At 42.1% G+C, this 25316-nt stretch overlaps 1 protein-coding gene across 2 annotated transcripts in view; it reads right to left on the minus strand.

Moving 5' to 3' along the window:
* LIMCH1 (LIM and calponin homology domains 1) overlaps positions 1 to 25316 on the minus strand; it is a 299516-nt gene that overhangs the window by 171123 nt on the left and 103077 nt on the right. For both annotated transcript variants that reach the window (XM_087827676.1, XM_016206753.2), the window contains exon 2: positions 12631 to 12701. In XM_087827676.1, coding sequence (XP_087683802.1) covers positions 12631 to 12701 — 71 coding nt within the window. The remainder of the gene's footprint in view (positions 1 to 12630; positions 12702 to 25316) is intronic.

A 25316-nucleotide genomic window follows, 5' to 3' on the forward strand; every position in this document is an offset into this window, starting at 1 on the left:
AGAAAGTAATCAAAAGTCTCCATTGTCAACAGATGTCATTTCCTCAAAAGTAAACCTAATCCCATTGCTCTTGTGTATAAAGACCATGCTAGCTGCCTACTGTTTGCTTGATGCTATTGTAACTTTTTAACATGCTATTCAAGGTCGTTCTCAAGCTGACCTTTCTCAAACTGATACCCAGCCTTCACCTGCAGTCTGTCCCATTTCATCCTAGGCTCTGGCCACAATTCCTTTCTTGAGCATGCAAAGCCCCTTCAGATTGCTGAGCACTTTCACTTGCTTGCTGCTCCCTCTGAGTGACTTGCCTTTCCCACAAGCCTCTCCCCATCTCTTTGTGGCCTACCAAACTTCTACTCATCCTTCAAAACCCACCTTAAATATTACCTTCTCTCTGAACCACTTCCTAGTAGAGAGTGTATCTCCCACCTCTAGGTCCCAACATTCTTTGGCTTCCCTGTTTATCATACATCACCAAAACTGTCCAAGTTCCCCACCAGGCAAAGGGGCTGTCTTCTCTGTAAGCCCAGCTCTACTGCAAGGGCCTGTCTTTGGTGAGTAAATTGGTAATGAAACAAATAACAACTGCAAAGTATTTGGAAGCCAAAAACATCAGTTTTGAAATTGCAATGGACTTCTGGTTCACTGGCAATTTTGTAATTGTCGTCACTGTGAGTCACATCTGAACCATTTTCTCAGCACCAAGACCAAAGGTGGGCTCAGGTAACCATACCAGGGAAGGATCACCTGACAGGTTTCCAGTTCCTCCCTGCCAATTACTGTCATTTCATTAAGTTCCTGAGGGTCTGCAGGATGAGGGGGTGGGAATTAATGGAGTCACTGTGTTCCTCTCTAAAGGACTGGTTGGCCCCAAAGGAGGCAGTGAAGTTTCTGGGTTCTTCCCTTTGATGTACCACAGGACACACAAAAGAGAAGGGGGCTGGGGGGACATACATCCTTCTACTTTACCGGGTGTGCAGCTGAAATACAAAATGCAGTCTTATTCAGAGGCATGGGCAACGTGTTCTTGAGGCCAGAAGCTCCGACAGGGAACGGATGAGACTAAAGGCAGAGCCTTTTCATCTTTTGTAGAAAAGGAGTTTTAACTAAAGGAGAGCTGCAGTGTTCAAGCAATAAAGTCTCGTTTCTCCATTCTGTGGCCTTTCTTTATCTAATGTCGTGCTTCCTGACTTTAATGAGTGTGCCTTTGATTTTTAGCTTTAGTTTTGTTATTTCCTTTACATCTGGCAGCAGAGTACACTGTGATACTAGCACATCGAGAAATGCACGAAATGACACTTGAATTGAGTCTTCTACGGGGCATATTAAACATCTTGAAGCAAAATTTTAAATATCGTGTGTGTGTGTGTGTGTGTGTGCATGAATAGCTTGAGATATAGTAATTTACATGGAGTTCTCCACTGAAACTAGAATCCAATTTGTCTTTGTACACTCCCAGGATTATGCAGCCTTCGCTATAAACTAATTTTCGTTTTCTTCCCCCTGAAAGAAACCCCAGACCCATTAGCTTTAATTCCCCATCCTACCCCTCCACAACCCCTAGCCATTAACAACCCAAATCTACTTTCTCTCTCCATAGATTTGCCTATTCTGGGCATTTCAGATAAATGGGATCATATAACATGTGGTCTTTTGTGACCGGTCTCTTTCGCTTAGCATAACAGCTTTGGTTCATCCATTTTGTAGCATGTATTGGTAGTTAATTCTTTATGCGGCCAAAGAATATTGCATTGTTTGAATATACTACATTTTATCTGTCAATTCATCCAGGGATGGGCAGCCGGGTTGTTTCCATCACCTGACTGTTAATGAATAATGCTGTCGTGAATATTTGTGTACAAGTTTTGGTTTGGACAAATGTTTTCATTTCTCTTGAATCTGTACCTAGAAGCATAACTGCTGCGTCACACAGTAACTTAATGTTTAACCTTTTGAGGAATTGCCAAGTTGTTCACCAAAGTGGTTACAGCGCTTTACACGCCCACCAGCGATGTGTGAAGGTTCCGATCCCTCCACATCCAGGCCACACATACTGTCTTCCTTTGTCATGACAGGCCTTCCAGTGGGGGTGAGGTGGTATCTCACAGTGGCTTTGACTTGCATTTCTCTAAAGACTAATGAAGTTGAGAACTTTTCATGTTGTTTTTATTGACTATTTTTATGGCTTCTTTGCAGAAACACCTATTCACATATCTTTTCCCATTTTCAATTGGATTGTTTCCATTTTTAATATTGAGTTATAAGGACACAAGCATTTAACTTTTATATAGTCCTACTTATCTATTTTTTCTCCTGTTGTTTGTACTTCTGATGTTATATGCGGGAAACCATTGTCCAATCCAAGGTCACAAAAATATACTCCTGTGTTTTAGTCTAAGAATTGTACAGTTTTAGCTCTTATTTTTAGGTCTAGGATCCATTTTGAATTAATATAGCATTGTCTGAATACACATTGATTGATTATACACATGTTATAAACATGTTAGTAATTTCAAAAATTTTAAATTTGGAGTGTTCTTCCTTCTTCCATTCTTCCCCAATTTACTACATTCCTGCCATGTGCAAGCACCGTTAGGCATGGAAAAATGTATGAGTCACTGTCACTATGTCAAGGAATTTATAATCTAACAGAAAGTTAAAACAGACAACCTCGTGAGTAGTGCCATGTGTGAGACAAATCGCTTGCTCTAGACAAAGCCAAAATACTTTCAAATCAGAAACAAGAGGGAGTAATTGAAATTAAGGTTGTCACTGCCACAGGCACTAAGAGGAGGAAGGAAGCACTGAATTCAGGCTGCAGATAGAGGGCACCTTAGTGGAAGAAAAGGTGCCCAATGCGTGGGGTTAGCATTCAGAAAGAGGGAACGGGCAGGGAAGGGGGCACCCAAATGGCTGGAATGAAAAGCAGTCAAAAGCACGAAAGTGGGGCAACACCAAGAGAATCACAGGAACAGTGATCATGCTCTGTGGCTAGTGCAAAGGGGTGGCTCAGATAAGCCAGACAGAAACACTGCTCCCAGACACTGAGCGATGCCAGGCTCTAGGCAAAGGGCCTTCAGTCGGGTCCTGCCTGGTGGGAAGGGGCACTGGGAATGATGAAGCCGTGTTTGGGAATGTGAGCCTCGTGGCAGAGTCTCCAGTAGAGTAAGGACAGGCATGTACAGAGCTAGTCACTCAGCCATAAAGTCTCAACTTTCTATTTTTCTTTTCATTCACTCATTCTTCTTCCCCTTAATATAAACAGGGAAGTCTCACCCTAGCCACTCTGGCTCAGTGGTTAGAGCATCAGCCCTTGGACTGAAGGGTCCCAGGTTTGATTCTGGCCAAGGGCATGTACCTCGGTGGCAGGCTCCGTCCCCTGCCCTGGGCGGGGCACGTGCAGGAGGCAACCAATCGATGTGTCTCTCTCACATCCATGTCTGTCTGTCTGTCTGTCTCCCTCCCCCGCCTTTCACTCTCTCTGAAAAAACAATGGAAAAAAACCCTCAGGAAAGGATTAAAAAATAATAATTTTTTTTTTTTTTAAAAAGAAGGAAGTCTATTTCTGAAAAAGAAATCATTTATAAACTGGGTCCTTGATGGGATATTTAAGAAAAGGTCCTGTGGGTAACTAAAGGAAAAATTTAGAATGAACACCTGAGGCAGGAATTTTGCACACTTCATTGTGGGAAGCCAGCCCACCCAGCCTGACAGCCCAGTAGACACAATCAAAAAATGGTTTATTAAGGAAATACAATTAGGGAGCTACCGAACCCTCTTAAATGCACTCGAGTCCGAATCCTGCCTTTAACTTCACAGGCCAGCAATGGGATGGGCTCGTTTCTCTACCACCCAGGCAGTCCATATTTAAACCCGTTATTTATTTTTTTTAAGTCAATCAGTCATTCTAACAGATGTGTAATAAATTTGTGCAGGAGGAAAGAAATTAGGCCTGTGATTTAAATGAGCAGAAGTTTAATATTTATTAAGGCACAGATTGATGGGGGAAGGAAATTACCTATTTTGAAGGAAGTGGTTTTATTGCACATGTTGAGGGAAGTGGTTTCTGAATGATAATTATTCTAACATAAATTTCAAACACATTTTTTGGAAGCATCAAAACATACTCTATAATTGCCCTGCTTGGTCTAAGCCATGTAAAACTATGTGTTAAGAGGAAAGAAGTTATAACAAAAAGTATATACTTTTAAATAGATAAAGTATTTGCAAAGATGGATGGGCTGGAGACGGTTTCAAATCCACAATGCTCAAATGCACACAAGAGTCTTGTGTAGTCACTTGTAATTGATGCGAAAGCAGTTTCAAGGAAACAGTAACCCCACATACACTGTGCTAAGAGTCCTTCTTTGGAATAGGAACCAAGGGCTGTTTATTTGGTGACAATTCAAAAAATAAAAAGGCAACACTGGGAGCCCATTCTGCTCATCCTGAGTCCCACCAATTCTCCTTCCATCTTCTACATCTGTTTTCATCTTTCCTACCAGAAGGCTGCGAGGAATAGTCAGTGCTTGCCTAAGTTCCCACCTAAGCCAGGCCAATCTTCAAACAAAAAGCAGCTTTTCACTGGAGATCTCTAAAAAAAGAGTGGGCTGAAATGTCCTCGCTTGAACTTAAAAGCTTAATGAGTCTTGGTGCCAAAGAGCTGGAGACAGGCCAAGTCAGGGAGGCCAATTGTGATCTGGCAGAAAGACAAGGGAGAATCCTACACAGAAGGCCTATCAAATTCTTAGCAGCTGCTAAGGCCAAAATCAGTAAGGGCAAAAGGACCCAAGTTGGCTGAGATTTGAATGAGCATCTGGGTTAGAGAGAGAGCTCTTAACAAAGGGCTCTAGACACACTGGGATCTACCACCTTGGGTCTCCATCTACTCATCTCCTTTCCGGATCCAGGTTGCTCACCTCCCCCCCCGCCCCAGGGGTCGCCAACAACTGTGGTGCCCATACATCCCAGTTAGCCAAGGACAGTCCCAGATCTCATTCAGGGTTCCAGCATCTCAGCTGGTTAATACTCCCTTTCACTCTCAAGAGTCTCATTTGAATGACAAACTATAAGCCACTGGGTCAGACTAATCTCATTTCTTTTTCAACAGTGAAGGGAAATATTGCATGTATAGTTTATGTTAGATAAGGTCTCTTAACAATAGCCTGTTGTTAAGCAAGAGCCAGACCTAAAACAATTAGGCTGAATCAATGATCAGTTGACTGGCAGCTCCCAGAGATGGCTATTAAGGTCTCCAGTGCCTCCCCCGTGCCAGTGAGGCCAGCCTTTTCTGAGGCCCTGCTCAAGCTGACCTCTGCCGGGCTATTCAATACAGGTGACAGCTGGGTGGGCTGTCACCCTGCCCAAACTGAAACCATGACCTTTCCCAACAGATAGAGGACCCTTTCCAGCTTTCATCAAGGGCCCCACCTTGCTTGTCATTAACTACTGAAACGATGAGGTCAGTTTTTAGTCTTTCTTTCATCTTTACCCTATATCCTACCAAGTGCCTCTGAGTTCTTCAAAAGTCCTCTCATTCCCACTGCTCTGGAGATCAAACCCCCAAACCCTGCAACAGATTACAGTGCCGCAGCAGCCTTGTCCCTGCTGGTTCCTCCTCTCTGCCCACCCTCATCTCACACCACTGTCTCCCATGTTCTACATTCTGACCAAACAAATCTTGCAGTGCCTCCAACACACAGCACTTTTTTCTGTCTTGGGGATTTAAACGTGTTGTTCTTTCAGTCTCATACGTGCTTCCTCCCTGCTTCCATCTCTCTTCCCTCTTTCTCTGGGTAATTTCTACTCTTCATTCGTGTCTCCACCTAAATGTCACTTCTACAAAGGAGTCTGAGGTTTACAGCCCACATGGAGTAAGGCTTTAGATTCCAGATCTGATCAGGGCACCACTGTGGCATGATTTTGCTGCTGTGTACTAGTCATTTTAGCAACCTACCACTCCTGTAAGTGGGTTTTTAAAAGGGTTTGTTGATCGAAGGAAGAGAAACCCTCCCCACTGTCAGGCAGATCGTATATGCATATGCTAAACACAGCATACTTGCCCCAGACCTTCCCTCCTGCCTGTGTTCCTGTGCAGGAAACACTTCTCTTTCCCTCATTCTATTCTCTTCTAATGTAAAGTTCACTTGATGTAACATCTCCCCAATAACTGCCTCCCAAACTATAAAAATCTCCCCTTGTTTACCTTATTAAATCTTGGCTATTAAGTCTCGGTCACTTCTGCTTTAACTCATACACAGGTTGACACCGTAACAACTGCTTTACGCGTGTGTTCAATCCCTGAGCACATTACAAAACTCTTGAAGACCAGAGATCAAGGCTTGCACTTCCTTTTTACGCCCCTCGGTGCCTAATCTGGGGCTGTGCAGGACATGGCCAATATCCAACAAATCCTCCATATGACACAATGTCTCCTTGCAAAGCTGCGCTATCAACTGCCAGCCTATCCTTGAGACTTGCCCGTATCTGCGGCACACCACGTCTCATGTGAAATCAGGACAAGAGTCCAAGACGCGCCCTCCCTCTGAGAAGCTCATTCATCAGCGATGATGTAAACAAGTGTTTGCCAACCAATTTCTAATCTTCAGAAAATCATTTCAGCAACATAAGAACCGAGACAAAAATCCACTAAGGCATTCTTTATTGGTCACTTATTTACAGACCAACATACTCAGACTTTGCACTCCATGAAAATGTGTCTGCAGAACAAATCACTCAGTTCACCTCTGGGGCTCCCAAGATGGCCCTGCCACGGGGCATCTTACACATAAAGAAAGCAGATACTTCCAGCCCTCAATCTCTGTGCCTTCGGGGACAGGCCCATTCTTTACATAAAAGTGTGTGTGTGTGTGACAGAGGGGAGGGAAGGGAGGAAAGAAGGAGAGGAGAGGAGACAGAGTTGGAAGATAATACTGAGGATGACAGCTAAGACTGGGAGAAAGTTAAGGTCACTGATGACTAGGTAGCCTAGGGAGAAATCTCACTATTGCTCTTGACTCATGCAATAAGTGTTTGTAACGGATGTATTATGTGTCCCACCGGTGTCCAGCGAGGGAAATTCAAAGAGAAATAGAGGGGTCTTCAGAAAGTTTTCCATCTGGTACAGAAAGCAGACGTGAGACAAAGAGGTGAAGTTAAGTGCTGACAGTAGAGGTGCTCAGAAGCCAGACAGGAACCCAGCAACTCTGCCTGGAGGGTCTGGAACAGCTTCTCAAAGAAAGAAACCACAACAGACTGCAGGGAGCGGGAGGAAGTGACATCACCACAGAGGTCAAGGTTACTGTTTTCAAAACAATCACTCCAGGCCTCCAGCCCTGCCAGCCAAAGCTCATTACATACAGATGAACGAGTCTGTAAGGGACCCAAACTTTCTTGCCCAGTGTTTGATCACAGGCTAGGCAAGAGAAGCTAGAAAGTAAAATCCCAGTTCGTTCATCCTGTGGCTTGTTGGCAGCCCTAGGGAGAGAGCTGATGGGCACACAGTGACATAGAGTTCTATCACTATGTCATATTCATAACTGACTTTGGGTCTATTTCCAACAAGAATGATGAGAGCAGCTAGTGACCCAGAATGTCAACCAAGAGCCAGGCACTGCTGAGCGCTTTATAGTTTTCTCTCACTGGAATCTCTCAGGGATCTGATGGGGCAGTAATTTCCCCATTTCATAGACAAAGGGGAAAAAGTTAACATTTAAGTGTCTGCTATGTTCCAAGCACTAAACAGAGTTTTATACACATTACCAATTCATTTAATCCTCAGAACACCCCTATGAATTAGGTACAATTACATCCATCTTTATAGATGAGGAAACTGGTGCTCAGGGAGATTAGGTAACTTGCCTAAGGACACACAGGAGGCAAATCCAAGATTTGGACTGTCCACTAGGTTGAACCATATGAAATCACATTTTCTGACTGATTTGGTCTACTAATATAACATTTTCATAGGATTCAACCTAAGGTTCCTAAATTCAGTCACTTTTCACTATGCTGTCCATTAAAGGATTTGCACTGGCTTTTGTTATATATATAACATATATAAAGCAATTATGGCAAAAGTGCAATAACTGTATTTAGTGGCAGGGCATATGGTAATCCCTACGTTACTCTTACAATGTTTTATATGTTTGAAAATTCTAAAATCAAAAGTCTGGGTGGAAGGGGGGGAATATTATAAACTCCTGAGGAAACCTTTTGTAAAAAGTTATTTGATTTACCCAAATAGCATTTTTGTACTGCCCAAACTCAATTACTTAACTTTATGAGGATAAACAATTTACATCTAAAATTAATTCCATAGTACTTATGGGCTGACAAACATTTTCTATAAAGGGTTTGATAGTAAATATTTTAGGTTCTATGATTCACATACAAACTCGTTTTGTTTTATTTGCAACCCTTTAAAACCGTAAAAGCCATTCTTTGCAAGAAGGAAGGTCAGTACAAAAACAGGCCAAGGGTCACGATCGGCCAACACCTGATCCAGATGGGAACTCCATAGAGGTCTATCTAAATAATAAAGTCATAGCCAGGGAAACAAGTCAGAAACTTCCCTTTCTGGAATTATTTTGAAACAGTCTGATCTGGGTTCGAGGAAGTAGAGGACCTAGAGGACCGTCATCAGCGACTCTGTACGACTCTATGAGAAGGGCTTCCTTAGGAAATGGTTCTGCAGCCTTCCTTTTGAACCCTGAAGCCCCCGAGGACATAATCACTATCCAATTAACATTTCTAACAGCTTGACAATCGTCACTGGTTTGCAGCTTTGTCACATTTTGACCCCAGACCTTTAATGCTCAGTGGAGGGCTCACATCATTGGAGCATTAACCTCCCTAACTTCAACTACACACACTTGGCAAAAGCAACAGAGGAAGAGGGAGATGATTACAGCAAAAACACATCCACTACAATTCCATTTGGCATATACACTCTTTTGTACTTGCTATTACTGTAAGCTACACATTTATGCATAAGTATTACTGTACACACGAGGGAGCATGTGTGAAGCCATGGGCATTGACCTTCACAGGCCAAGTAAGAGCTCCCAGGGTGATGTGAAGGCTAGTGAATTTCCATCTTCTGTGCTGCCTGCAGGTGCCAGTCTTTTCTCTCTCCTGTGGCCATCGTTTTTAGTGAGGGGCCATCACTCTCATTCGTCTCCATCTAGTTTTGACGGTTCAACCTAAGAAAACTGAAACCTATGCCCCGCACTAACCACAGCCTCCTGTCCTCTCCTGCCCTCACTCTTACAGGACGTGCCCTCTTATCTTAAGAAGGACAACCAGATCTTTGATGCTTCCATTTTCCAAGACCACCAACCCAGTGAGACCCAGTGGTTATCCTCTGTACTGCCCTTCTCCCCACACTCTAGCTTTTCTGGCACCAACTCCGCTCCACCCCCACACCCCAACCTCTTGTTTGATTCTCTCATTAAAACCCAACTCTACACACAGGACAGCGGGGAACAGCAAAGCTAAGAAATCAGACTTCTGCATTCAAATCTTTCTTATCTGTATAACCTTAGCCAACTGTGTAATCTTCTGTGCCTCAGCTACTTCCTCTATAAAATGGGTATGGTAATAGTCTTCACAGGCCACAGCTAAGTTTAGAACCAGTCTGGTAAGAAGAAAACCAGGCCCCTGCCCCAGAAGATGCCCTTTAATTTTATGAGAACTATGAATTTTTTCCAGACTCATAAAAAGCTCAGAAAATTTTTAGTGAACAAAAACCACGGTGTCCCTCTACAGTTGCCACCAACATTTAGAGCCAATCCAACTCAGATAAAGAGAAAAGTCTTGTTGAACAAAAGGAAGAATTCATTGACGCCATTCACGTAGATTTCAGTTGGGGTCCTGTATTTTAAAACGTTGCTACATGAGTAGTGGTTCCTTAATCACCAGCATCCAAGAAACTCTCTGGTTCTAGGAAGTGGCACGGCCTTAAGCATTCTTTTTTTTTTTTAATTGAATTTATTGGGATGACATTGGTTAACAAAATTACATAGGTTTCAAGTGTATTCTATTCTCCAAAGACGAGAGTTTAAAACCTGTGTGGATCCATTGTCTGGAAACTCTCACTTTCCTGAGACCCTCCAAGCTGAGCGTCCTGCCTTTTGGCCCCTGCCATCAACCAAGCCCACACCTGAACAGTGCAAGTCCCCCTCCTGGCCAGATTGGTCTCTGGAGACAAGTCTCGAAAAGACACCTGCTAATCACAGTCTGCAGCAGCCCAATATGCAGAGCAAACCCAGCCATGTCCCCGCCCCTGGTCAAAAAGAAGAGAGGAATCTTCCAGTGTTCTCAGCCTCAGTGCCTGCAGCTCCGGGGCACTTTCGCACTCGCTCTCATCTGGTTTCTCTGGCTGCTGACAGCTTTGTCTCCACGGCTCTGGCTGGCAACATGCTACCACGCTACTGGCCTTCCCTGCCTCGGGCTACCAGCGCAGTTCATCCCACCTCAGCGAACTGTGCCAGGGCTGTCTGCTGGACTTGACCGTGGGCCTCAGGCTCCTTCAAATCCTCCATGCTTAGAGGACTTAGACAATAACTCATTTATCTTGGGTTTCACCCTGCCTAGCCAGTACTTGTCCACATCCTGTCAGATGGCCAGTTCCCTCAGTTTCAGCCCCAGGCTGTCAAGAGTCCAAGCCCTTTATTTATTTAAAGAGGCCCCCGCTATAATCTGTGCCTCCGTGTTGTCTAACCATACTATTTCCTAACCATGGCCTGGACTGAAACCCTATCTCTCCACCTCTATACAGCCCTAATGTTCATTAATGTGTTTGCAAAAGGTCAATGGATAGTGGCACTGCACAAGTGAGAGAATCCATCCCCTAACTCAATGTCTGCAGCTAGGTAAGAAACAAATCCTGCGTGTGCCAATGTCTTTAAGTCCAGAGCCTTGCCTTCAGATGAGCCTGCTCAATCCAAAGTCAGGCAGGGGATATTACTCCCTGATAAGATTTATTCATGGGGATGGGGTGGAGAGGTGGATGCCTATAAGAATCTTTGGAGCAAATGTTAGGTAAACAAAAATTGGTACCAAAGACCCACTTCAACAGATTAAGGGAGCCCTATGGACATAAATTACATCAGATTCTGGCTAGTGCATTAACACTAGGAGAAGGCTAAGCCCAGAATCATTGGAGAAGCAGGTGCTAGAATACAAGGGGTCTGGGCTTGTCCCTGGTGAGATGCTAAACCAATTACAGTGCACCTGTGAGACGAGCTCCAACTTAGATTTAATCGAAGAAAAAGATCTGGCGAGGGACGTAAGTATGAGAAGACTTCACAGGAAAGAAGGCATGAAAACAGCTAGCAGGGGATAGAAATTTCTCTTTGAACAAGGGCAGTGGGGAGCAGGGGAAAAAAGATGCTGACATGAAACGTGTTGAAAGGTGCTGCATAGTAATCAACATTTGTATACAAATGTAGTTTTTAGGGCACCCTATCCACGCGATCCTGTTGAAATTCACACAAAAGTTTATGGCATAGGCAATAAAGTTTTGATTACAATTTTAATACGGGGGGAAAAAGAGGCTAGAAGATGTTAACTCACTTAAGGGGTGAAGGAAGGACCTGAGTGTCTAGTTCTCAGACTCCCAAACCCAAGCTCTTTAGCTACAACGGTGGGTGGGTCCCAAACAATATTCTGAAGTTGCTGATATTACAGTGCATTCTATGCGATTCCATTTACATAAAGTTCAAGATAAGATAAAGAAGATATTATGCTGATAGAAATCAGAACAGTGCTTTTCTACAGGTGGTTGGGATTGACTGGGATAGGACAGGAGGGAACTTTCTGTTCTCTTTCTTGATCAGGGTGTAGGTTACATGCATGGAGACCACTTTCAAAACTCATCGGGCTGTGAATTTCGGAGCTGTGCACTGCATGTCTATATATCTCATCTCAATAAAACAAAAATCAGTACCGAAATGACAGAACCTAGTCAGTAAATTCAAATGTTGACATCTTGGTTAGAAGTCTATGTCTATCCACTTATAAATCCTAAGGTTCTATCTTCTCTTGTGTCCAGAACTACTTCACAGAAAGCTCTTGGATCCGTCCTCACAGCAGCACCCTGTGACAAAGCCCAGGTCCCAAAGAATGAAAATTAACACTGCAGTTATTGTGCATATTTGAATTTTGCCTACAGCACAAATCAAATATATTCAAACCAGTTCAGGGGAGCAGGCCAGTGAGGAACATTGCCCGGTGTGCTCCAAGCTGTGGCGAGTAAACAGGAGCGCTGTTTGCACGGGTCACAGCTGCCTTTGTATCAAGGGGAGAAAAGCTGCTACTTTTACCACAATTCGGTCCACATCCTTCCAATTACCTGGGCCCAAATTCTCTCACTGTGAAAGTGGGTGGGAGCTGAGAAGCAGCTACCAGATACTCCTTTATCTGGTCTGAAAATGCCACAGCGCCCACCACCACCTACTGACACTGGCTCCCTCACCTACTTACATTTACCGCTTAGCCCAGTGACTTTTTTTAAATTTTAGATTCAAACTGATCAAATTCAAAACAAGCCACTGGAAGTTTTACCTACCAACTGAATAGCACTAATAATTTTTCTTGAATAAAAACCACCTGGATACAGGCTATACTCACTCGCAGAGAAGGATTCCGTTTTCTAATCCTGTCCGAAAGTCTTTATCACCGAAGCTCCTGCCAGTTACTTGCTGTAAAAGAAAAAAAGAAAAAGAGAGCGCATAAGTTTTTCTTTTTTAATCAGGAAGCACAGTGATTATATATATATATATTTATGAGCCTTGAAATAACTGGGACATTCTAAGAATGGGGAAAATCTGTTAGGTCTGAATTTCCTTGCCATGTGTAGTTTTGCTTAGATCAGCTAATCTTAAATTTAGACCATTTCTTTGAAATATTTTTTCCTAGCTACTGCACCTTTAAAAATATCTGTTCTTCCTGATAAGGATGTTACTTTTGGGGTTTGGCCAGGTAAGTCAAGGCCACAGCTTCTTTCATCCCAAGGATCCAATCCACACACTTTCAAAAAAGCCTCCACAAAGTACCACCTAAGAATAAAGTATCTATTTGTTAAAATGTTAAGGGGGCAGGAGGGCAAGACACAGACTCCTAACCTTGAGAGACTAACATTAAGACAGAAAGATTAAAGCTAATATCCATAATGATATGATGTAAAAGAGGAAAATAAAAGCTGGGAAAAAATGAACTGTGACAGCACAGGACTGGGGGCCAATCCTGATGCCTCTGGCTCTCAGCAGCCCTTTGGCTTAGGCACTAGGGCGTTCATTTGTTCACTCAGTATTTTTGGATCATCTACAACATGCCATGTAAATATGCATACTATAAACTCTGAAGCAACCCCTAAAAGAGCAAAATAAAAGTTATAGTTAATAAGCCAAGAAAGGAGATCAAAAGAAATCATAAAAATACTCTAACAATAAAAAAGGGGGGAAAGGAAAAAGGAATACGGAACAGATGGAATAAGTAGAAAGCAAACTGCAGGACTGTAGACTTACACTTAACCATATCAATAAGTGCACTAAATATAAACGGCCCAAATATCCCAAATTAGAAGACAGATACTGTCAGACTGGATGAAAAAAGCAGGTTCCAATTATGTGATGCTTATGAGAAATGAACTTTAAATATAAAGATAGAAATAGGTTAAAATAGAAGAATAGAATATGACATACCATGCTCGCATTAATCGAAAGAAAGTTGGAGTACATACATTAATTTCATCCAAAGGAACTTTTAGAACAAAGAATAATTCAGGGACAGAGAAAGTCATTTCATTTCATAGCTCATCAGGAAAACACAACGATCCTAAACATGTTTGCACCTAATAAAAAAACAACAACAAACTTCAAAATACATAAGTCAAAATAGATGGACCTACAAGGAGAAATAGACAAATTCACAACTAGAGTCAGAAATTTAATATCTCACTTTGAAAACGGACAGAATAAGCAGACAGAAATCAGTAAGGACAAAAAGGAGCTGAACATCCCTATCAACCAAGTTGACTTAACTGACATTTCCAGACTGCTCCAATCTACAACAGCAGAACACACATTTTTCTTCTTAAGTTCACAATGAACATCTATTGAAATAAATCAATTTCTGGGTTAGGAAACAAGTCTCCACAAACTTAAAAGAATTCAATTCACAAGAAAGTATGTATTCTGACTGACCACAATGGAATTACGTCAGAAATTAACAACGGGAATATCTGTAGAATAATCCACAAATCATTTTAAACTAAATAACACAATTTTAAACAACCCACTGATTAAAGAGGAATCAAAAGGAATTTGAATGCATTCTATAGTGAAAGAAGATGGCAATATAAAAATGTATGGAAAGATGCTAAAGTAGTATTTGGGGAAATGTATAACACAAAACATCTATGTCAGAAAAGAAGATCTTGAATTTATGAATTCTGCTTCCGCCTTAAGCAAATTAAGCCCAAATTAAGCAGAAAAAGGAAAAAAATCCTTTTATTTCAGAGTTGAAATCTATCAAATAGAAAATCAAAAAGCAATAGAGAAAAATCTATGGTATCAAAAGCTATTTCTTTGAGAGCAATAAAATGATAAACTTCAGCCAGGTTGATAAACCTTCGGCTAATAAAATTGATAACCTTTGATTTTTTAACCAAAAAAGAAAGACAACTATTATCCACATCACGAATGGCAGAGATGACATCATTTAAGAATCTACAGACATTAAAAGGATAACAGAGAAATAGTATAAATAAATTTGTGGCAATAAATTCACCAACTTAGATGAATGGGAAAAATTCCTTGATACAAACAATCAAATTTCACTCAACAAAGAAATAAATAACCTTTTCTCCCACCCCACTTCCAACAATGCCAGGCCCAGAAGGCTTGCCTGGCAAATTATACCGAATATTTAAGGAAGAAATAATGCAATTCTACACAAACTCCTCCAGACAACTGAAGAGGAAAGACTACAATTCATTCTATTTGGCCAACATTACCCTGCTTCCAAAACCAAAGACATTACCCCCCCCCCGCGCCACACACACACACACACACACACACACACACACACACACGTTATCTCTTCACGGTGGGAGTTAGATGTCATTTTTATTTTCTTCTTAAGAATTTTCTCTATTTTCCTAAAACTTTCTACAATTAATACATATTACTTTAATCATCAGGAAAATGAAACAGATGTTTTGTTTGCTTTTTTAAAGAGCAGTCTAAGAAAACTAAGCTGGCCCCAACTCTTCCTGTAAACCAGAGTTCCAGTTCTATTCTAAAACACCCTCCTTACCACTCCGCCTAGGAAGACAGGTCCCAAGCCAATGCATCGCACTGCCCGGAAAAAGAAGGAAGGAAATTCCTCTGTTAATATCCTCTTATTCTTATTTGAGGGAAGGTGAGAAAAGGGGTTAAAAAGTAGCTCTTTACTGTTTGCAAATATCTAGCTTTTTTCCCCAAAACAAAGAAACTAAGAAAGATGCCCTTTAAAAAGCTAAAATTTTAAACACAGACTTGAAACACCTTAGCATTTTCTCTCCTGAATCTATTAGTCCTATTGTATTCTTAAAACATCACTCATATTTTCTATAAAACTAACCTCCATTCACCGAGAAGTGATTAGAAGCTTTTGAAAACATTTTCCCCCAGGTATTCATATTTTTGTTAAAAGTATTATGTTTTAGTGCAAATGGCGCTAACATGGACGACCCAAGGTAGTTCAGCTACATTTGTTACAGAATCTCTGGCTAACGTAACCCAGGCCCCTCTCCATTTATTGAGCAATGATGATAAACTGGGCTTAGAGATAGAAACTCAAAAGAGACACGACCACTGTATGCAGAAAGCTCACAGACTGTGAGAGAAAGCAGAAAGGCAAAGAAAGCAGATGCCTAAACTCTTACCATAAATACAAGGTAACATAACTATTTAGATTATAAGAAAATATTGGTGGTCCAGAGACCACTTAAAAGGCCCGTGTACTATTTAAAATCATCCTGCATGTGATGCATAGCCACTAAAAAATTTCAAGTACAGTTGATTTAATAATCCAGTGTCAGCGTGCTAATCAAAATCCTCCAAGATATAGTTTGATTAAACTCAATTTCCTAGACTTCCAATTCTGGAGACAGAAATAGGGACCATACATTTGGAGGAAGGTGCTCATTCCCACCTATGTTCCCCCTCCTTTGCTTCCTTCCCCGTTTCCTGTGTCCATCCATTAGGTCCCAACAACATTCACACTGCTCTCCACTGATCAAATGCCATCCATTCTTCCAAGTCCAGGTCACTGAGTATAGAGGCACCTCTGGATCTTTGTTAGGAAGGTTAAATAGCTGAATAGACTCCAGACATTCAACAAGGGCCATGCCACTAAAAAGTCTGGTCCTAAGACCAGTGGCAGCAGCATCTTCACCTAAAATTAATGTTGAAAAACAGACTCTCATTCCTCCCACCCTCTCCAAGACCTACTTAATCAGAACCAGCATTTTAAAAAGATCCCCATGTGATTCATATGTGGAGTAAATTTTACTAAATTTACTAAACTAAGCAGCAGCCACAATTTAGAAAGGGAGGGCCTTCCATTGGAACTGGGATTTTTGGATGACCTTTCTCAGCAACCCCTCTCAGCAACATCTTTATGATGTGTTTACAATATCACAAGTGTCCATTTAACTATAAAGACTGCTAATTACTGTTCCCTTCATGACAGTATAATCCATTACTATAAAAAACAAAATAGCTGCCAAGAATCAATCACCATCAGCCAAGTTCATGAGCAGGGGAAGTGAAAAGTGACCACCCAAACTCCCCACTAACCTTCCCACCTGGATCCTGACTGACTGAGGACTCTCAGGAACCTTTCAGATAAGACCCTGGCCAAGTCATCACCTTGGGATCGCTCTCCAAGGACACAGAGCAGGATAGGAAGATTAGTAGGGCTCTGAAAGAGAGCCTGAGATGGGGACGTGGGACATGGGGTGGGTGGGGAGAGAGCCCAGGTTCAGGAGCACTCGGAGGTAGCAAGGAAGAGCAGCATGAAATGCCAGGAGCACTTTGACATTCCCCTAGATTCTGCTCTCCACACCTGGCTGATCCTCACCCATCTGATCAATTAATCCCTCCAACTCCATCCTTGCAATTGTTCAGCTTAGTCACACTTGACCCTGATCTTTCACACCCAAGCATACCCAACAAATACTGTGGTTCGCCCTTCAGAATTTAGCCAGAACCCAACCCCTCCTCCCTGCCTCCACTCTAGCACCATGCTCCATCACCTTACACCTAGATAAGAGCCTCCCTGCTTCCACCCTCGCCTCCCTCTGTCTATGCTCAACACGGCAGCGGGGGATCCTGTAAAGCTAGATCTTGCCACTACTCCGCTCAAAACCCCCAGTGCCTTCCCATCTCACTCACAGCAAAAGCCAAAGTCCCTAAAGGTATTAAACATAAAACAAACAAGCAAAACCCAAACAACAACAAAACACTAAAAAACTGATTGGGGCACATGGACAACTATGAGATAACATCATGATTTTAAGGGTGGGCATAATGAACTGCACACATCTCCCCTCAAGAGGATCCTCAGAAGTGCTTATGGTGGCAATTATGTTACAAACTATACCCCGTGTGCCTTTCAGGAAAGCCCAAAATCAGATCCCGCCCCCCCCCCCCCCCCCCACTTTATGGTTTAGGGTCAATTCACTTCCATTACTAATCAAAATATTGTTGGAGGGATGTGTAAGTGTCTGATTAAAATACTCAGTGAATGGATGATTTACCAAAACCTTAATGCTTTGAAGGAAAATAAAAGAGCTCATGTACCTTAGCAATTAAACCAAAAGCAGAAGCAAGAGGACATTGTGATGTGTCATCACAGTATTTTATGCAAGTAATTACTGAGGAAGCTCATCTCTATTTGATTTCCTTCCCCATAGAACTAAAAGGCAATTGTTTCTGAGTTTGTCCATGTCAATGACACTGCTTTCAACCATTCAAATAACTGCAATATGAAGAAGTAACAGAGACTAATAAGGAAAACCACACAACTTATGGTACCATTTTTATGATGTGTTTATAATGCAACACATTGTATAGCACAATGCTATGCTTCCTTAATTACTTCATTACCATTGTTATTATGTAATTGCCATAAACAGGCAAAGACTGCCAACAATCAGTCTCTCAGCCTGATCATTACCATTTAAACAAATTTTATTTCAGAAATGTTTTCATTAAGCTTCAGTTGTTGTTTTTTTTAAAGCAATCTGGTGGATACACTGGTCTACTAATAAACTGAATGACTAGAGAAGATTTTAACTAAATTTTGGAAACTTTATTATAATGATGTTAAGAAGAGATTCTATTGGCTGACAAAATACTGGACTGTGGATTCAAGCAACTAAAAAACACAACAAAGTTTGTAGCTTTTTTACTTAACTTTTGAAAGGCATGGATATTTTCTCTCAATTGTTGTACAAAAACAGGTACACTTTTCAGAAGGTCGTGATGTCCTCCTATAAACACTTAGTGAACATCACACTTCTTCAAGTCACTGGAAAAGGTTTGGGGTTCATTATGCCCACTTATCTTCTGATCATATTTGATTTACTTACCAAGAAGAACATTTTTACATATTTTATACCTGAATTGTAAAATAAAGCAGAATAGAATTGCTCTTATTTTTCACATTTATTGAGAATAAATTCACTGCTATTTCTGTCTCCTTCGTGGGGTTGCTAGAAATATCAAATCAAGATTCTATTGAAACTCTTTGTAAACAATTATAAATCATACTCGCCTGAGTCAGAATGAGCAATCAACCAATCAATCATCTATTGAATCCTATTTCATGCCAGGCAGTGTAGTAGGTGTAAGACCAAAATAACAAGGAGATCTGGAGCCAACTCAGTAAGAATCCAAAATCCAGGGGGAAAGATAAAACATTACAATACAGTAGGTGTTAATAGAGAAATATGGACAGAGATCTACAGGACCATGGAAGAAGCAATGAACACAAATTGCATGACTAAAGAAATGGTTGAATGATAATAGTTCACATTCATATACCAACTGCCATAGCCCTATCTGTTCTAAATGCTTGCCACATATTAATTCATTTAATCTTCATAACAGCCCAATGAGGTGGTCCAATTATTATCATCTCCATTTTAAAGTCAAGGAAACCTAGACACGAAGAGGCTAAGTAACTTGTGCAAGGACACAAAGCAAGTAAATAGCAGAGCGTGGACTTGAGCCCAGGTAGTATGACTGCAGAGTGCATGCTCCTAAGCATGATTCTGCGCAGCATCTGAGCAAAGGAACGAACTCTCTCTGCCCAAAACAGTCAAGGAAAGCCTTTGAGGGGCTGACATTTGAGTTGGCTCTGAAGGATGAGAAGGGATTCCCCAAAGGAAAGAGATAAAGTAGGGCACTGCAGGCAGACACGAAGACCTAGACAAAGGTTTCTTTGAGCAAAGAGGAAAAGTTCTAAGAGCTGAGCACAGGGGGCAGGCAGGGAGGGAGAAGGGGGTGGGGGTGGGAAATGAAGTGCCAAATAGGCGTGGCCCAGATGGTAAAGAACCTGTATGTCAGAACTATGGCTTGTACTTGATCCCGAAACAAAAGAGGTACCCCCTAGAAGATGGGGGGAAGGGGGAATTCTTCCAATCATTCTCCCCATTTTCCACTAATTCCCTATTCCTAAAGAGTGACTTTTGCTTGGTGCTCAAAATTATTTCCTCCTGGACTTTCCCACCATGTATTATAGCCAATGACTTCACTGGTGGGATCACAGTGGGATTGAGACCATCTGGCCCAACTTCCCATTAGGACCGCCCCCCAGCACTGCGCACACTGCTCTATATACCATATCTACACCTACCTTTTCATGCCAGCTCAAAAGGAAAAATATACTTTCTCTTTCCTCTATCAAGGTTCTGGCCCTATTCCTTCCCATCCCCAGGTGCTGCCTTTATCTCAACCTCACCCCTCGGTTCACAGCATCCTTCATCTCTCTGCTGGTAGCATAGCGAGGTCCCTTTTCCTAAAAACTCTAATTCAATCCAGTCCCTTTAACCACCATACTGGTTTTCTCCTTCCTTTCACAGCCCAAACTCCCTCTGTGAGTACCCTGTACCCACTACCCTTATCTCCTAGCTCAGCCACCTACAAGCTGTCCTCTTTTAATTCACTGAAAATTCTTAGAGGGTTAAGGTTGAGGCCCATGATTTTGACTGTCAGCCCTACCAGGATAAGCTAAATCATGAACAGATTAATGAATTTCTACCAACCCTCAGCTTCCCTACTTACAAAATGGTAATTGTATCTGCTCCAAAGGTTTGCATGAAGAGTAAATGAACTAGTATATGCCAAACCCTTCCCACAGTACCTGACCCATAGTAGGAGCTCAATACTGGCACTGTCAATACTGGCAACAATGCTAGAGTCGGCATAGATTTCATCCCGGATTCCTCTTTCCAATACTCTCTGCATGTCTTTCCTCCCTGATTTCATGACACCATGCTTTACTGGTTCTCCTAATTCCCAATAATCGCCATACACTCTGACCGAAGAGACATTTTCTCCTCTGACCTGAATCAAGGTCTCAGCAGCAGAACAGTCAACCGCTCCCTTGTTTTCAATCACTTGCCTGTCCCAGGCCTCCCCACCCCAGACACTCCTGGCTTTCCTCCTACCTCATTCAATAAATACTCCTCTCTCTGCTGCCTCAGGTACTCAGGGCTCATTCATTTCCTAATGTAAAACATGGTTCCTTTTTTCACTTTCCTATGTTCTCTTTCTAACCACACACTCCCCTTCCCTGGGTGGTCCCATACCCTTCAATATCTCCTATATGATAACTCATACATTTTTATGAACTAAATATCTTGCCTTTAAATATCTTGCATATGATAACTCACACATTTTTCCATATGGATCTGACCATTCTCCCCTGAAGTCCAGAATCAAATATCCAATTTCTTATTCAACATCTCCACTTGGGTACCTAATAAATATTTCACACTTAAGATCAAAACAAAATTCATGATGTCTGTCCCCTGATCCATCCAGCTGTTCCACCTCTCTGGTCTTCTCCATAGCAATGAATGGCACCACCATCTCCATCCCCAATAACACAGAGATGCATTCAAACCATCAAAAAGAACAAAGCTCCTCCCTCAAAAATGTATCTGAGATCTGTCCTTTTTCCCTCTGTCTCTACGTGACCACACGGGTCCAAGCAAGCCTCCGTCACTTCTCAGCTGGATAACTGCAGCAGTCACCTTTGTGGTCTCCCTGCTTCCACGCTTGGCCCCACGCAAGCCGTCTCTCACACAGCAACCAGGAATCTTCCTACAGGCCCACCTCGTGTCCTTCTCAGGACACCAGAATAAGTCCCAGTACATGCACAGCCTCTTCATCTTACAGATGAGAAAAATAATGTCCTGCAAATTAAGTGACTTGCTCAAGATCATCCAGCTCGCTATCAGCAAGGAAGACTAGAGCCAGGTCCCCTTTCACCTACGCCAGGGCTTCACTGCCCCCAATGCTGCCTTTGGAAGGCACTTCTTGTGGCACTTATATTGCTACGTTCTCTTTAACAACAATAGTTCCTTATATCTATCTATTCAGTTTGGCTTGGCAAAGAAACAGCACAGAAGTCCAGGCCTGAGATTACTTAATCAACATTATCAGACCATGATCCTCTCCAGCACTAGCTCTGAGTGCTTAATAGCGAGGATAATAGAAAGCAATCTGCAGAATCCATTTATATTTTCATCGTTTCATCAGAAAACCAGAAGGCGCTGTTTATAACCACAGATTGACAGACTCCGCTAAAAAAAAAACACCTAATTAAGAATACAGGCAATGCTCAAAGGCACTCTGGGAGCATTAAATCTTCTGCTCCAGCTATTGTATGCTCTAGACACAGAACACGGGTCAGTGTGGGAGCATGTGAGTGGGTTTAGCAGTAACTGCACTCTCCTTGCCTCACTTAGGGACCGAATAGAAGCTGCAAAGGCTGTCAGACAAGACTCAGCGTGAGCTGTAACACAACATAAAGTGGTAGCGACTGATTTGAGAGCAAAGAGAAGGAAGAGTCCAGAAAGAAAAAGCTCTAGTGAAGTAGTTCTGGGCTGTGTGTGTTTTCTCCACTTCAAGGAGCAGAGATCTGCATCAGCCATGGTGTTATTGTTACTGGGCATCATGTAGCTCCATAAACACTTCCATTCTGGGCCAAATTGGGCAAATCTATGTATGTAACTGTCATCTAGTCCTTAGCACAGTGAGATATAAAACCTTGGTAAGCAAATCTGGATCCAAATTTCGGGTCTGACCCTCAGGAGCTGTGTGATACTGGACAAACGGCTTCACTGCTCTGAGCCTGCTCCCTGGTTTAAAAGATGGTTGTAGGAGCCTGTTTTATGAGGTTGTTAAAGGTTATAAATCATGAGTGGAAACATCTACCAGAACATTTACCACTGATTGGAAGGTCGATTACTTTTCCCCCAAGCTTCATGGTTGCAATTTTTGCTAAGAAATACTGCTCAAGAGAAAAAGTATAGTTGAGGCAGGTTTGCCACTGCACTGATGGACTTGGGGCTGTGGAGTGGTGGGTACAAAACTGCACAGCGAAGCCGACGTGATAACCTCCCACACATTGTCCAGGTGAAGTGAGACCAGGAGGAAGTAATTGTGCATATTCAGAATAGGACACATTTTATGAGAAAATTGGCCTTCAAAATGCCAAAGTCGTGATGAAAAGGGGAGGGCTGCTATTCTAAAATAACAGACATAACAACCAATTGCATTGTGTGCTCCTTAATAAAATCCTATAAATCTCCTTAAAAGAACCTTTACAGGTGACCCTTTGGGCACAGTTATAGAATCCGAATACATACACTGGTCATTTGACAATATCAGGGCTCCACATTACAAGCAGTGACCATGGCACGGCTTGATGGTTATGCAGGAGAATGTTCTTGAACTTGGAGATGCACACCAAAGTATTTAGAGGGAAAGGGGTCTGATGTCTGTAATTTATTTTGAACTGGTTGGAAAAATACTAGGGGTGTATGTGAATGTGTGTGTGTGTAAGAAGTAAACATAGAAAATGTTCATTGGAACTAGGTGGTAGGTTTACGGATATTCAATTCCTTCTTTCCTTCCTTCCTTTCTTTTGAATGTTTCACAATATTCATAATAAAATGTTATCTGGAGTTAGGGCTGAAAGTCTTTCAGCAGCCCAGGGAAAGTACTCAGGTCCACCTGTCCAATTCCTCCTCTTTTATTTCTAGGAACATTTGCTCCTACGTGTTTTCATTGATGACAGTCACTTACCAGTTCACTATCGGCCACTTCATTTATATTCAACCCATTCTCTCAACTCCCCACTACACAGAAATGGCACTTGCCAGCCATCGATCAGCATGACGTTAGCACTGAGGATGGGAAGGAAGGAGGGGTGAAGCCCCTTGGCTTCCTGATTTTGGGCAAAGAACTAAAACTAGAGGCTCTGCCAAGTACACAGAGTCCAGTGACAGCTGTCGGAAGAACTGATTGATTTCACCATTTGATATTCTTTTAACTGAATAATTCTGAGTTAATCCAAAGTAACCACAAAACTGTTGTCATTTCGCCAGTACTTGGCATTTAAAAAGGCATCAAAGTCAACTTAGAAAACTACTAGAATTCACCCAAACAAGTTATTAGATTACCAAAAGAAAATAAATCATGGCGAAATGTCATTACACAGACAGGATGATCACATTTTAAACAGCAACACAATTATGAAGGGGAGTGGTCAACATAAAATGAGGAGAGTGCCTTTCAGAAGGAGGGAAGGAATCATGATGGGGCCCAGGACGGGCTTCCAGGTCGCCAAATTCGACTTCTTGAGTTGGATCTACTTCTTGATACAGTGATTCCAAGATTGTTCACCTTAAATAAGAAACTAAGCTCTATATTTGTTTTATATGTTTTTCTGTAATTGTGGTATATTTTATAGTTTAAAAGATTTTAAAGGGGAGGCTGGGAATATATAGGTTAACCTCCATATTGGCTCAACCCCACTTTTTTTCCTCTCAATAGTAACTAAAGCCATTTCCATTCGTTTTACTCAGAAAACGCTTTGTAGTGAGAAAACATCACTTTAAAAACTTTTTCATTCAACATAACAGAAATACACTTCCATATAATTATATTCCTAAGGTCCACTATTAAAACAATGGCTGGGATCTATTCATACCCACTGCCTAGTATATTTTAAAACAAACATTTGAATATTGGACATGGGCACCAATATACTATTTGGCTTTGGAACATAGAAGACATATTGTCTTTGGAGAGTTTGTCATTTAAATGGCTCTAGGCAGGCACTTGGGATTGGGAATGGCCATAGTGCCCCTCACCCCCATCTTCAATGGTTCTTTTGTTTGAATCACAGAATTGTCTAGCGACACCTTGTCAGGATTGGTAAGAAGCCAAAAGTCCAGATAACTGGGTTCTAGTCACAGTTCTGCTAATAACCAAGAGCTTCACTCTCTAAGTCTAGGACAGCTCCGCACAAAGCTACAGACTCTGGACCCTCTCCCACCCTTGCCTCTCACCTTGAACTCTGATAAGAGGACAGCACCTTTTATTGAACCTTTATTGACTCATATACTTCTCAGCTCCCAGTGTGACAGTCCAGCTACCGTGGCTGGTTACACAGATTGTGCCGTGGACAAGGGCCCCCAGCTGAGGAGACAAACGGTGGCTGAACACCAGCCGGAGCTCTGTGTGAAACCAGGCAAAGTCTCCGACAGGAAGAGGCCTGTTTTCCTAACTCACACAGAGCCACTCCGCGCCCGTGCCCATGAAGCCCACCTGGGGCGTCTTTCGGCCTTTACACAGAGGTGCTCAGTGTGTTGTCAGAGGCCCTGATGTAAGTACTGCAATTATGCCTGTTAGCCACATAAACTGACATACTGACCATCAAGTAATTTGCCCAATTTCATACAGTTAGTAGGTGGCAGAGCCAGGACTAAGCTGGACAGTGTGGCTCCTGACCTACGTTCTTAGCCAGTGTGCTATGTTGCCTCAATATGCCTATGCCCTTGCTGATTTCCCCCCCAGTATCAGTTGAATTGTAAATAAAGATCTGACTTCCTACTGCTGGGCTGCTGTCTCTCTTCAACGTGCCTTTTCCTTAAACTGTGGAATAAAAAATGAACCCCCAAATCCAGACATGTGTCAAAATGTCTGTACATTTATGATCAGTTCACTCAATACCATGGGGGTGAGAGG

Source organism: Miniopterus natalensis, chromosome 1 (assembly GCF_054644295.1).
Source record: "Miniopterus natalensis isolate mMinNat1 chromosome 1, mMinNat1.hap1, whole genome shotgun sequence".
Classification (NCBI taxonomy): Eukaryota; Metazoa; Chordata; class Mammalia; order Chiroptera; family Miniopteridae; genus Miniopterus; species Miniopterus natalensis.